Below are 15,458 nucleotides of genomic sequence, written 5' to 3' on the forward strand. Positions count from 1 at the left end.
GTATTCACAAAAAGAAAAGGAGTACTTGTGGCATCTTAGAGACTAACCAATTTATTTGAGATAAGCTTTTATGAGCTACAGCTCACTTCATCGGATACATTCAGTGGAAAATACAGTGAGGAGATTTATATACACACAGAACATGAAAAATGGGTGTTATCATACACACGCCCCCCGCCCCCAGCTCTCCTGCTGGTAATAGCTCATCTTAAGTGATCACTCTCCTTACAGTGTGTATGATAACACCCATTTTTTCATGTTCTGTGTGTATATACATCTCCTCACTGTATTTTCCACTGAATGCATCCGATGAAGTGAGCTGTAGCTCACGAAAGCTTATGCTCAAATAAATTGGTTAGTCTTTAAGGTGCCACTAGTACTCCTTTTCTTTTTACGAGCAACTATAGGTCTCCAAATGTGTTGGCTCTCCAGATCCACACTGACCCTTTCTTATTCCGCTGTACTTCAGAAATATAAATGGTGTGTCTGGAGTTAGAGATGGACACATAAGTGAAGGGACTTTTATACCCTTGGGACCAGAATAGTGAGTCTGAGGCACAAGTGTGCACACCCCTAACCGTTCACTGCTTTCAAAGAGTTCCATGGTTTGTGTGGCAGGGCATATGATTCACATAGTGTGTATCTGCAAGGGGAAATATTCAGAGAACAACAGTTACTGGTAAGTAACCTTCTGCTTTTAAAACTTTACATTTGGATACATTTCTAATTAGAATGATAAGAAAGGAGAAGGGGAAAGCTTATGTTATATAAAGGATTGAATAATTAGGTATAATTGATGGAAATGGAAAGAAAAATTTAATCTAAATGTTAGAATACATTTCTTAAATGTGTGATGAGTTGAGTTAAATTCATCTCCTTCTCAATGTGATGGTCATAGCTAGAGTTATTTAAAAATGGACAAAGCACTCAAAATATACGTTAGAGAACAATCCTGTTGACAGGAAAAGAGACAAGATAACCTTATCGGTCTTTTCCATCCCTGATTTCTGTTATTCTATTATTTTTGTTTCTTTGTAGATGGATGATGACCGAATGGACTCCTTGTTCAAGGACATGTGGAAAAGGAACCCAGAATAGACAAGTTGCCTGTACACAGCAGCTCAGAAATGGAACCTTGATTAGAGCTAGGGAAAGAGATTGTCTTGGGCCAAAACCTGCTTCAGCACAGCGCTGTGAAGGCCAGGATTGTATGACTGTGTGGGAAGCTGGAGTGTGGTCTGAGGTGCAGTGTATGCATTATTCACTATCTACTGTTGTTTCTTAAAATTTTCTAGAGATTTTGTTGGGACCCTTATAGGGGGGTACAGAAAGCTATAGTCCAAGTGTTATCTGTAACTTTTACTAGTAAAAAGTATTACCTCACATATATGGCATCAGAATTAGACAAGGACAAAACTTCCTCAGTTTAATGGATTTGGAATAACTGATGTCTATTGAACTTTGACAAGTGGCACATCCCAGATTAAGGTATTTTTTGGTCCTTCATGCCACAACTCTAATCTCTCTGGAATTAAAGATGATTGAGTAATAAAACCCACTACCTAGAGTTTTCCCCTTTTAGCCAATTGCTGCTCTGAAACATTTTCAAAAGCCCAAATCCAGGAAGGTATTATTACTTCCTGCCAGTGGCAGCTGATGGGGACAAATAGGGCTAAGCCTCATCTATTAAATTCTCTGTAATTTGTTTCTGTTTTATAATAAACAAAACCATTTGTTGCATATGCCTTTCTTTTCTCTCTTTTCTCTGTCAACACAGTGGAGAGTACCAGAAAGTAGACTGAGGAAGGGGAGTAGGGGTTGGCAGAGTCTAGTCCTTCAGTGCAGCAACATAGAATACAATCAGGGATGGAGGAAATGGCAGTGCCCAGTTTCTTCGGTGGCATAGAACTGTAGAGTTCAACCAGGAGAGAGACAGTCAGAGAGGACTGATAGAGATTTAGCCTCTAAAAGGGCTCTTCCTGCCATTTTAAGTATAGGGCAATGCTGAGTGCTACACATGTTCAGAAGCTGTGTTTCCATTCCCCTCTAGTGCAAAATGAGGGTAGCCCCAGAATCTGAGTATAGGCACAGGCCTAGTTGTAGATCTCCACCCGCACCTCAGGAGCAGCATCAGAGTCCCAAGAGAGGGAATCTGAAGCAGAGAGAGTGAGGTGATGGCCATCCTGTGTTTGCAAGGAAGGAGCAGGTAGTGCCTGTGTTCAAACGAAAGAGTGAGAAGGGGACCTGGAGAATGGGGCGGTAAAAGAGGTGAAGCAGTGAGAGGTAGTGATCTGATGAGCGGCTGGGCCTATGAACTGGCAGAGGTGGGCAGTTGAAAGGGAGAGGCTATGATCTGGTGAGGATGGGGTGCAAAGGTAAGGAGAAGAATGCAAGGTGAGCTGTCTGCTCATTTTCAGAAGGAGCAGAGGTGGGGTTACAGCAGAGGAACAATTGGAAGAATTGAATTTATTTATCAGGGAAGAAGAAAGATCCCTAAATTGTTTAGTTGGTTGGTTTTATCTGGGAGATCAGTAATGATTGTGTATGTGTCGGGGGGGGGGTCAGAAATAATTTTTAAGGAGCGAGGTGTTTCTAATCCCCAGTTCCACCATATGCCACTGCTTCCTGAACTTGCAATCAGAATCGTCTTGAATGAGAAATGTTGTAATTTTTTGGCTATATAAGTGGGAATAGCTGAAAGAAAATGTGCTGATTAAGGCCTTCCAGTCAATAAATCTTTTGCCCTGGCTTTATTGTAGCACAGTTTTCACATGTTTTATATGCAATTGATTTTTTTTTATTATTTTTTATCTAAATTAGTGACATTTCATGTGGTAGAACAAATTGGATTGCTGCATATAGATCTGTGATATGTATTTCTGCAATTTCAAAATTCATTCCAATTAAGGTCTGTTATATCCTTTTGTGGTTTGTTTGAAGTTTTATTCCGTCTCATACTTTGAAAAGTATTTAGAATTTCTTCAAGGATGTTTTAGTTCACTTTGTTTCCTTTTTAGCTGCTTTTTTATTTTGTGTGTATCTAATATATATATGTATTTCTTCCTCATACATATGTATATTAAGGAGAGTGCCATTTATAGGTAAGGTTGCCTAAAATTTTTATTATAACTCTTTATGGTCAGCTGATCATAATTTTCCAAAACTTTCACTTATCAGGATGGAATTTTTAGTCTTGGTGACTTATGTTATTATGTCTTATGATATTTTTAGTCTCAGGGTCCAAATGTTATTCACGTAGCTGGAGTAGCGTAATTTAGGTCAATTTACCCCAGTAGTGAAGACAAGCCCTCAGTCTTTTACCAGAATGTTGTGTCATGGAAAGTAGAGGCTGCTGAGATCACTAGATTTAATATTAGCATATATTTTTTGTGTTTTGTAGAAGCGTAAATCACATCTTTCTGTATCCTACAGTGTTCTATAAAATGTGGCAAAGGAGTACGACATCGGACTGTGAGGTGCACCAATCCCCGAAAGAAGTGTGTTTTGTCCACAAGACCTAAAGAAGAGGAAGACTGTGAGGACTATTCCAAATGCTATGTCTGGAGAATGGGAGACTGGTCTAAGGTAGGATATGACACTAATACCACATAATTTACAACAAAAACTATTTTTCCAACAGAGTTTATTGGAATAAGTTTTATCAAAGACGCAACAGTTTTATTGAAGATTCAGCAATGTCCCAAATCCAGGAACAATGCAACTGCAAATAAAATGGAACTATAAGGTCAAATTGTGACAAAAGAATAGAGTTTAAGTAGAAAATAGCATTATACTTGTTTAGTATATCTATTTCTACACTACACAACTTTTAGCGACACAGCTGTGCCGCTACAGCCATGCCACTAAAAGGTGTGCAGTGTAGCCGCTGTTTGTCAGCAGGAATGAGCGCTCCTGCCGACAATAAACTTCCACTCCCAACAAGTGGCGTTAGCTTTGTCGGAAGTGTTCACACCGGCGCTTGTCATCAGCAAAACTTTTGTCTTTCGGGGGCTGGTGTATGTGTGTTTTTTTAACACCTCTGAATGACAAAAGTTTTGTCTTTCGCTTGCCAGTGTAGACAAAATTCAGGTGAAAATTGGAGTACGTAATGTAGCCCAAGTGTAATTGTACTAGTATAGCTTTAACTCAAATCAATGGAAGTGTGTAACTAGCAACGCTGATAGGAAATACTTTCTGTTTTCAACAATATAAACCACAAACATAAGAAAAGTGAAGGCATGTGTGTGCAAAGACACCAGAAAAAGAAAGAAGTATAAAAATCTCTGAAATCTCCTGTCTTTCTTGGCTGTGATGTTGACACACTGTTGGGCAAAGCAGTGGTTACCTCTAGTTTGTGCTCTATGTATATTCAGTTTCCCTGAGGATTTATTAAATTTTCTTGCCACCATCTGACTTATCATCCTTCTGATGCCATCTGTTACGTGCTGAGATTAGTGCCAGTGCACTGAGTTTTTGTTCAGAGCAACAACTTTCTGACCTAGTGTCTGCTGACCTAGTGGATAGACACTTGGCCATGCAACGTAACATACTGCTGTGAGATGCCTCTTTGTTTGAGTCACCTATTTCCTTGTGCCTTTCAAGTCCATCAGTGGGCATAGTGTTGGATGTTCTGTGTCCTGATTCTGTCGTTCTGGCTGGTTGTGCTGCATGGCCTTTGGTACTGTGATGCAAGTGTACCTGGTGCAGTGAGGATATTCTAATTTACATTACCGAAGGATGAGCATATTTTCTTCTGGCCTTGATAACAATCCTTTTTTTCTCCAGGGCATACTTTTTTCTGACTTCCATTTCTCATTTAGATGTCCTACTATCTAACTCTGGGCAATTAGACTCCTTTTCCTCCACTGTAGGATGCTTAGGCATCTCATCTTACACATTTCATTTATTTACACTACCAAAATGCCTACAAGTAAGTTGAACCTCCCTGACTGGTTAAGACATCATTACTCTACCACATAATTTGTCAATATTCAAATCAGTTTCACATAATCCATTTTATATCTAGTATCCATTTAGTGTTGCTTTAACTGAACTCCCAATACAATCTGAAGTGGATTATTTATTTAGCATATAGGCCCTGATTTTAATTTCTCTACAGAGACATCAGTTTAAAATATGCCATATTTGGATTTCCTAATTTTTTTCCTGTTGTTTTACTGTTCCATTGCTAGAATATATAGCCATGAAGTCATGGCATACATATTAATGTGTCTGCAATGAAGGAAACAAATGGAAAGCTCAGATAAACGTTAATCCTTGCTCACTGCTGTTGGTTTTTGAGTCAGAAGGTTCAGTGCAGCCTCTTGTGTTCACTGTTTTTGCTCTTTAGGATAATTCTTGACATTGACAGAAGGCTGTTCCTTTGAGCAGAGCCAAATTTCCCCCAAGTTTATGCCAAGACTTGGCTAGCAAAATTTAAATTACACTTCTCACCATTGAAACTGGAGGTATAATGTGATCCTTAATGGCTTTGCTGCTCCTCTTGAGATCCTAAAACAAAATTTTATTTATTTATTATAGATATTATTATTTATTATTAACACAATAATGGAATTTAATTAATTTTAGAAGAACAAACACACAAAGATCAGATGGTGATTTTTGTTTTCATCATTTTAACAATAATGCCAACAAGATAAAGAAGAAACTGACAGCTGCACTAAGGTCCATGACACAACAGTTTTACTAAAATTCTGACTTTTTGTTTTAAAGTCTCCAGTATAATCTAGAATTTATGCTGAATTTAACTTCATAATAGCTCTTAGGGTATGAGAACACTGCAACTGGGATGTGTGATTCCCAGTACAGCTAGACAAACTCACCCTACTAGCTCTCCTTTAGCTAGTGTGCTAAAAATAGCAGTGTGGACATTGCTGCCCAGGAGGTGCTACCCAAGCTCAGACCTGCTATGTCCTAGGTACTTTCCAAAGACTTAAAAAGGATGGTCCCTGCTCCAAGGAGTTCACAATCTAAGGATGACTGAATAGACAGAGGGGTACTGAAAGGACAATTTATATGTGATTTACATACAGATCAACTTGATTTGCTATAGGTAGCACAGTGGAAGGAAGTCTTCAAGAGGGACTAAAATGTGGACAATGTAGGGGCCTTGTGGATGAACTTAGGGTAGTCGTACTGTGTATAGGAAGCTTGTCAAGGTTCCTTCCCCACTCTGAACTCTAGGGTACAGATGTGGGGACCTGCATGAAAAACCCCCTAAGCTTATTTTTACCAGCTTAGGTTAAAACTTCCCCAAGGTACAAACTATTTTACCTTTTGTCCCTGGACCTTATTGCTGTCACCACCAAGCGTAGAACAAAAATAACAGGGAAAGAGCCCACTTGGAAATGTCTTTCGCCCCACAAATCCCCCCAAGCCCTACACCCCCTTTCCTGGGGAAGGCTTGATAAAAATCCTCACCAATTTGCATAGGTGAACACCGACTCAAACCCTTGGATCTTAAGAACAATGAAAAAGCAATCAGGTTCTTAAAAGAAGAATTTTAATTAAAGAAAAGATAAAAGAATCACCTGTGTAAAATCAGGATGGTAAATACCTTACAGGATAATCAGATTCAAAACACAGAATATCCCTCTAGGCAAAACCTTAAGTTACAAAAAGACACTAAAAACAGGAATATACATTCCATTCAGCACAACTTATTTTATCAGCTATTTAAACAAAACAGAATCTAACGCATATCTAACTAGATTGCTTACTAACTCTTTACAGCAGTTCTGACCTGCATTCTGGCTCTGGTCCCGGCAAAAGCATCCCACAGACAGAGAGAACCCTTTGTTTCCACCCCCTCCAGCTTTGAAAGTATCTTGTCTCCTCATTGGTCATTTTGGTCAGGTGCCAGCAAGGTTATCTTAGCTTCTTAACCCTTTCCAGGTGAAAGGGTTTTTCCCCTGGTCAGGAGGGATTTAAAGGTGTTTACCCTTCCCTTTATATTTATGACAAAGCTGCATGGAAGAAGACCCAGAGTTGATTGTATAAGAAGCTCATGAGAAGGTGGGATGTGGAAAGGAACAATATGAAGCTTGACAAGGGAGGATAAATAGGGAGGGGTAGAGTTATGTAGAGTTTTGAAAGTACAGTAACTCCTCCTGAAAAAAGCTACTTTAAACAAAACCATGTTAAGCAAATCCAATTTCCCCATAAGAATTAATGTAGGGGGGGGGGGTTTAGGTTCCAGGGGAAACACACACACACACACACACACACACATATATATACACAGTATAAGTTTTAAATAATTTAATGCTGTACACAGCAATGATAATTGTAAAGCTTGGTTGAGGTGGTAGAGTCAGAGGGTGGAAGAGGGTGGGATATTTCCCAGGGAATGCCTTACTGCTAAATGATGAACTAGCAGTTGGCTGAGCCCTCAAGCATTAACACATTGTTAATGTAGCTTCACACTCTACAAGGCAGCACGAATGGAGGGAGGAGACACAGCATGGCAGAGACAGAGACACACACCGTGTGTGTGTGTGTGTGTGTGTGAGAGAGAGAGAGACACACGCACACACCATGTGTGTGAGAGAGAGATATGTGCATTGCCCCTTTAAGTATGCAGAGCCCACTCTAAGTACACTGCCTTTTTAAGTAGATCAGCAAGTTGAGACGACAGATGCTGCCTGCAAACTCCCTACATCCTGAGCCTATCGTGTATCCCCCCTGCTCTGTGGAGATGGGGTAAAGGAGTGGTGGGCAGGATCAGGGAGACATCCTGATATCAGCACCACTCTTCTCCCTCCCCCTCCCCACCGCACAGCAAGCAGGAGGCTCCCAGGAGTAGCTCCAAGGCAGAGGGCAGGAGCAGCACACGGCAGTGGGGGGAGGGACAGCTGAACTGCCCAGCAATTGAGAGCCTGCTGGGCAGCTGCCGCACATGAAACTTAGGGGAAGTGCTATGGGGGGCTGCTGGTCCACCCTCGTTCCAAGCCCCCACCAGCTAGCTCCAACGGGCTGCTCTTTCTACAAGCAGTGGACAAAGCAGGCAGCTGCCAAACAATGTTATAAGGGAACATTGTGCAACTTTAAATGAGCATGTTCTCTAACTGATGAGCAACGAAACAACGTTAACCGGGACGACTTTAAGTGAGGAGTTACAATAGTGACAAGAAGCTTAAGTTTGTTACAAAATTCTATGGGAATCCAATGGAGGGACTCAAAGGGGAATTCTGTGAGCAAACCAATGGGCAAGGAAGATGAATTTAGCCGCAGCAGTTTGTAAGGATGGAAGGGGGGCACTGTTATAATCAAGGTGGGATATAATGAGGGCCTAAACTGGATATTTCACCATAGGAATGGAGAGAAAAAGATGGATTAGTGATGTTGACAAGGGAGAAGCTGCAAGATTTGTAAATAGTATGGTTGTATTGGGAAAAGCAAAGTGATGAGTCCAATATAGCACCAAGGTGATGGGCCAGAGTGACTGGGATGTTAGTGGTTTTGTCAAGAGTGATGAAAAAGAAGAAGAAAGGAGAAGGTTTGGGGAGGGGGGAGATAAGGAACTCATTTGGTTAAGCTATCACAGTGAACTCCAAACTGCACCTGAGTTTTTATGTAGTCGTCCAACTGCAACCCACTACCATGGATGAAGTCCGTGGCTCAGTCCGTTTCAACTGATATGTATATCACTGTGTATGTGTAGTGCCTTCTGGAAATCCAAGTGAGAACAATTCATTCTCAGTTAACTAAGAATTGGCTGGGGAAAGACTGAGCAGGCAGAATAACCCATGGAGTGATCTTCCAGTTGAGAACTCCAAAACATTGCTGTCAGTAGTGCAGAGTTGATAGGGCTCATTGAGCCACAGATTGTCTCTTTGTTCCATGTCTTCCCTGGGGATGTGAGGGGGCAAGAGACCACCAGGTGATCTCTCCAGGACCTGGAAAAAAATGAAGAAACCAGGAATTGCCCTATCTCCCTGCTACAATGGCCCATGTAGACTAATACTGCAACTACCATGGCCTGAGCTGGAAGGAGAGATGTGACTAGGATCGGTGAAGACTTGTTAGAAGGATGTGCACAAACCTCCTGTTCCCACAAGCAGCAGACAAGTAGGCAGTCAAGGCTGGCATCACTGGCAGAGAGGAGGGCCCACTCCCAACATGCAGCCAGTTTATACAACAATGTAGGGATGCTACATCCTCTGCTGCCTTGTAAAATGGGCCCAGATTTGGCCAGTTGTCTTTTAATGTTTAAACCTTTGTAGAGTCAAAAAACATTCAGTCTTGACATCTACTGCCTTCATACTTGGTGTGTGAAACAGTTCTTGGTATAGAGGGGGAAGAGTGAAAGAGAAGTGCATTGTTTTTGCTACCTGTTCAAGAACCTAGGAAATTCAACCTTTAAACTGTGCAGAGTGCTTCTTTATCAAAATAAATGCAAATAGTTTACTCTCCTTCAATTGAAATATAAAGAGAAACTATGGGTTTTTAATATTATTTAGGAGATTAGTTGTACTGAGAAAATAATTAGCCTTGTTTAGTTCTTTGGTTCCTAATCCAGAATTATTAGTTCTTTTAAATTCTGGGAACAGAACAGTGCTGGCCACATATCAAGATATGACATTATTACTAGATTTATGGAGAAAGATCTTATGTGACTTTTGTGAAATAATAGAAGTCAAAATAACCCTTGCATCATTTTAATAACTTTTATGTTAACTGAATTATACAGTTAGTTTCCAACAAATGAGGTATGTCTTTATTTTCAGAAATGATGAATAAGCAAATAAATCTCAAACTGTCCATACAATCAAATAAAAGGGGGAGTTGTTTGTTCATTTTCATCTTATCCTGTACATTAGCATAATTTGTTTTAGACAAAGCTTTTTTATGGATCAGTTCAAAACTACTTTGTTAGTTTCTGCCTGGAATAAATGTAGTGTAACATTGGGTTACAAAACAAGAAAGAGAGAGAGAGAGTCATCTACAGCACACAGATGAACTATATAGGATTTTAAAAGTGTGTGCCCATTTCATATTATATGTGCATAGAATCACAGGTAAAAGTAGGATATTTTGATAGTCTCATCTTAGTAAACCACCCTGGGAGCTACCATGTGGTGTTCTATTATTGCTAGAAGTCTTCTCAGTGAAATTGAGGCTTTCAGGAATGACAAAATAGTATCCAAAAGTAACAATTGGACATAGCTCTGTGTTGTCTATCAAAACTGTTGGATCTGTAAGGAGAATGGGTTTTATTGTTATGCATTTTTGTTGTGAGAGAGTCCCAAGGTTTCAATCTGGATGGGGAACCCATTGTGCTCCAAACTGTACAAACACACAGGAAGACACAGTCTCTGACCCAAGGGGTTTATCATCTAAGACAGGGGTTCTCAAACTATGGGTCAGGACCTCAAAGTGGGTCGTGACCCCATTTTAATGGGGTCACCAAGGCTGGTGTTAGCCTGGGCCCCAGCAAGTCTGCAGCCCAAGCTCTATCACCCAGGACTGAAGCCCAAGCCTCACCACCCAGGGCTAAGGTTACATTTCCCCCACCCAGGGCAGAAGCCTTTGTGCTTCAGCTTTGCCCTCACCCAGGACAGTGGGGCTTGGGCAGGCTCAATAATCGGTCCCCCTTCCTGGGGTCATGTAGTAATTTTTGTTGTCAGAAGAGGGTCACGATGCAATGAAGTTTGAGAACCGCTGATGACAAGTGACATACTAAGGGTGGGGGAGAAGGAGTCAATCAAATATATACCCTTTGTATACATTTTATATATTTTTTTAAAATAGTGAAAAAACCCTTAAGTACAGGTGTCTCTGACTCTTTCTGTTCTTTCTTTTAGGCTTCATGAAAGTGGGCATCAAAGAGGGATTTGAAGGAGGACAGGTTACTGGCAATAGATCAGTTTGGGAAGAGCATGTGTGTGGGGGCAGCATCAAAAAAGGTGCAAAGACAGCCATGGGAGAAGTGGGCAAATGGGTGGTCATGGAGAAGAAGAGGCAGGGCAGTGCAAAAGGAAAGGAGAGCAGATAAGTACAAAGAGGCAGATCTGTAAAGGTTAGAAAAGATTCTTGAACTTAATTTAATGGAAAAGAGATAACAAGTGGAGAAAGTCGAAGAAGGGGTGACATGGTCAGAACAGGCAAAAAAGGATGATCCTTGCAATGGAGTTTGAATTCACTTCAGTCATGTAAGGGAGACAGGCTGAAATACAGAATAGTATCTTGGTAAACAGGGCAAGAGTGAAAAGGTAAACTTCTGAGTTATCAGCATAAAGATGACAGCTGAAACCATGTGAGTGCATGAAAAGATCATGCAAGGAATAGGGGTTCTGAGATACATGAAGGTACTATGTATTTTTTACTCACCTCTAGTAAAAGGAGAATAAGAGTGGATACTGAAAAATAATTGAGAAATTATAAAAATATTCTGTAGAAGACCTTTAAAAATGTATCTTTGTTTCAACATGTAAATAGTAGTATATATGAGCTTATTATCATTTTATATATATATAAAAATTTTGAATCACAGGGCAATTTTACAAATGTCCTACACTGTCCCTTCCAGTCTGCTAGAGCCACATCCTGAGTTCTAACCTTAGCTTGAAACTTTAAACTGTGTAGTTTGGCTTCCATTTTCTCTACTAAAGTTTGTCACTTTTTAAAATTGACATTGACAGGAGTGATTGGCCTTTGTGTTACTGATCTAAGTAGAAATGCCTGTATAATCAACACAGACTTTTGCTTGCAGTAAAGCAGAAGCAGCAGAAACCCCTTCATTAGTGTATGAGAATTTAAAGATATTTATTACAATATGGTTTATCTTAAGGTGAATGTGTTAGAGATAGAAACGTCAGATTAACTTTATTTTGTATTGACTATAGTTTGAAATATAATTGTCCTTCTATATTCTGTACAGATATCGTGCTAGTTATTTATTGGACTGTCATATTTTTGGAATATGATAGTTGTTGTTTTAATGCTGTATTAGACTCAGAGATCTAGCTAATGATCCCAGTGAGCCAAAGGTTTTCTTCCAATACAAATTACCGAGTAAAATGTTGTCACCAGCTAGGGCCTATATTTTTTGTCACACATCTCAGAATTAGGTGTATTTCATTTGGCTAAAATACAGTATGTTACATGATTCAGTTTTGTAATTTATATAACCATTATATTCATTAATTAAACTGGGTTCCTCAAAACTTTGTCAGATACGAGTATGTGAGGCAAAAGAGGGTATTTTTCAGTGGACAAGGATACTGCCTTGGGCAAAGTCCGAGTTTGAACAGCCTGGGTCGGTCCTTGACACAGACAGTGGTGGTTTAAGTTAAATCAACAAAAATGCAGTCAATAAACATAACGTAAATGAGACCAAAAGAAAGCCCTTGGTCCTCAGGGCTTTTGTCCCCATCTTCTTCCCTTGTAATCCAAGAGGCTTTAACTAGCTCAGAGACAGCCTAATGCTGGCTCCTCTGGCAGTCTGACAGCGAGTTGTTGCTCCCTTGAAACCTCAAGCTCTCATCCTCATGAGCAAGAGCAGTGCTGAGGCATGTCTAGTGGAGCCCCAGGGATACCTTTGGAAACCATTAGTTGGCATTCAGGGCAGAAGGCGCAGAAATCTTTGGTCTCTTTGTGTATACTGGGCCACAAAAAAGTGCCAAAATTCTGGACCTAGTTTTGTCTTTTCCCCAATGACCTTTACAGGGTATGGATTATACCAAGTGAAGGAGTTTACAGCGATATATTCTAGGCACCAGGAATTGTGTTTGAACCTCCTTCATCTGCTGGTCTTGATCTACCTAGTATAAAAGGTCTGTCTTGAGGGCAAAATATAGATATTGCCATGACCTCTGGAGTTCTACTTCCTCATCGTTAATCACAGCCATCTGCTCATGTAGTCAGCCCAAGGTCTGGTCAGTTTTTTATTCCAGTCAAAAGTCTGAGAAGACAGTCAGCATCTCAGGGTTTAACTATGGCATGGGGGGTCTCCCACCAAGCTTGTGGAGAATGTTTCCCATAGTCCTCTTCTCTGATTTGGCGAGTTCCTGGGTCTGAGTGCTCTGCTACACCTATGACTGCAGTGGCTTTATTCACTTCTTGTCATTCCTTTCTTTCTATACCCCTCTCCTGCCAAGATTTCTTGTTCCAGAATCAGTAGAAAAATATCTAGAAAAAAGGGTCCCCATGTTATCCCACAGGCTAGCATCCTCAGGGGTAATTTACATAGGAAGCTTCAACAGCAGCTCAGGAAAGCATAGCCAATCTCATCCTCATATTACCAGAAAGGGTAGGTCTTGGGGGACACACACACCTTCAGAGGCTCTTGTATCCCACAACATTCAGTTGCACTGTGGTGCTTGGATAGTGTCTGACATACCTGTGGATGCAGTGGATACATATTTCTCCTATTGTAGGTCGCCACTCTGCTTCCACTAGTTCTCAGATGAATGTCTGGACACCACCAGAGTCTACAAGGGCCAGAGTTTCCTTGTCATTGACTTTTACCGTACGATAAGTTTTCCTGGGCCCCTTCTCCAGGCCCTATTTTCTGCCATACAATTGACCAAAAACGCATTCCTTGTATGGGTACTCCATGTACATATGCCCCAGTTGGACACAGGAGAAACAGACAACTGCATCCTGTCACAGCCCGCTACTTTGGTTGATCTCTTCCTGTGAAGATTTTGGGTATCCCTGTGCCTGGGCAGGTGGCTAGCAAAGGTCTTGTTACATGATTGGGGATATCCATCTGTTAACTGGGAGGGCCTTAGGAGGGTCACAGACTTTGGGCTCTTTCTGATGCCCAGGCATGTGCTAAGGCCTTCTTGGGACTCATCCAGTGTAATTCCCTTCTCTCCCTGGACACACATTTCTCCTCCTTGCTGTTCATAGTGGTCTATGGTTCCTCTCCATTGGCCTCTCAGCAGCTTGACCAGTCAAGGAGTCCTCCACGAGGCCGGTAGCTTCCTACAGCTTTTCCAGTTGGTGTCTGCAGACCCAATCTTAACCAGTAGGAGGATCTGTATGAACTGCTTGAGGATCATCAGCTCCACAGCCTGGGGTCTTGTCCAGTTTCCAGCTTTAATCAGTACCAGCAGAAGCCCTTCAGCTTCTGGGCCACCATTTGAGGCCTGGCCTTGGGATTGTACTCTCATCTGGAAGTGCTGACGGTAGGCTATGCCTAATCAATCCAATATAGCTTAATCAGTTTAATCTTGGGCAAGATGAATGGGCAGCCATTCCATCAAGACCTTGGTACGCTGCCTGACCTTCCCCTCTTCAGCAAGACAGCTAGCCTGATGGCCCATTTCTCTAGAGGCCATTGTGATGCTGTTGCTACTTTCTCAAAGGTTATGTGGAAGGAGTCTGTGTCATCATCTGCCATCATCTTAAGAAGCATCAGGGCCAAGGGCATTCCCTGAATCTTGGGAGTTTGTCTCCTGACATTGTGGGATTTGAGCAGCTTTTTAAAGTCAGCAGGACAGTTATATATTATAGTAACTTTTAGTGCATTGTCATCTGCTTGAACAGCTGCTGTAGTCACAACTCTTGCTGTGATTACAAATAGGCTAACCACCGTAGGAGCTGATTCATTTCTATGGGGATTTTTGTTTGTTTATTTCTGCTCTTTCAGGGACTAAAAATCCCATTTCTGGTACCACATGTCAGCAGCCAAGTATACCACCTTGGGCAAAGTCCTAGTTTGAACAGCCTGGGTCACTCCTTGACCCAAGCAGCGGTGGCTTAAATGAAATCAACAAGAAAGCAAAGTGTGTAAACATAACATAAATAAGGCCAAAAGAAAGCCCTTGGTCCTAAGAGTTTTTGTCCCCATCTTCTTCTCTTACACTCCTGGAATCTAGATCTCAGGCAGTGTACAGGAAGAAAGGCTTGGGTGAGAATGGTGGTTGTGGGCAGTGTACTGAAGGGGCATTCTCCTGTTTTGCTAACCTGGCTCATTTTAGGGGATCCAGGGAATGAAGAACCCCTAACCCCTCTCCCTAAGGAAGATGAAGGTGATTTGGGTGTGAAGAGGGAAACGTTAATGAACTAGCAAAGCTTCAGGATCCTATTGAACTAATTTCTATATACTGCACATAACAATAATGCCAAGAATGGCTTTCACTTTCATCTTGCCAGGAGAGTACCTTTCACATGAGATCCTAGCTACTGAGATCTATACCTCCTAGCTGATTACTGTAATTCACTCTGTTTCGGACTGAATAATGTTACATTACACAATGAAGCTCCAGCTTATGCAGAATACAGCAGCATGGCTCTTGAACAAGAAAAACATAACAAACATATCATACTCTCCACTGGGTTTCCACTGGGTACCAAAGACAGTTCCAAGTACTGGTCCTAATATTTAAAGCCCTTAGTGGAATAGTGCTTGTCTGTTTTAAAGGCCAACTTTTTATCCACACACAACTAAGACAGCTTTTTTCCTTGGGAATGTTAACACTGATGGA

The 15,458-nt window shown here is 41.2% G+C and overlaps 1 protein-coding gene across 1 annotated transcript in view; it reads left to right on the forward strand.

Moving 5' to 3' along the window:
- ADAMTS19 (ADAM metallopeptidase with thrombospondin type 1 motif 19) overlaps positions 1-15,458 on the forward strand; it is a 275,279-nt gene that overhangs the window by 246,257 nt on the left and 13,564 nt on the right. Inside the window, exons 20-21 of the mRNA XM_077816366.1 lie at positions 1,039-1,243; positions 3,433-3,585. Of these exons, the coding sequence (XP_077672492.1) occupies positions 1,039-1,243; positions 3,433-3,585 (358 nt within the window). The remainder of the gene's footprint in view (positions 1-1,038; positions 1,244-3,432; positions 3,586-15,458) is intronic.

This window comes from Eretmochelys imbricata, chromosome 5, assembly GCF_965152235.1.
Source record: "Eretmochelys imbricata isolate rEreImb1 chromosome 5, rEreImb1.hap1, whole genome shotgun sequence".
Taxonomy (NCBI): Eukaryota; Metazoa; Chordata; order Testudines; family Cheloniidae; genus Eretmochelys; species Eretmochelys imbricata.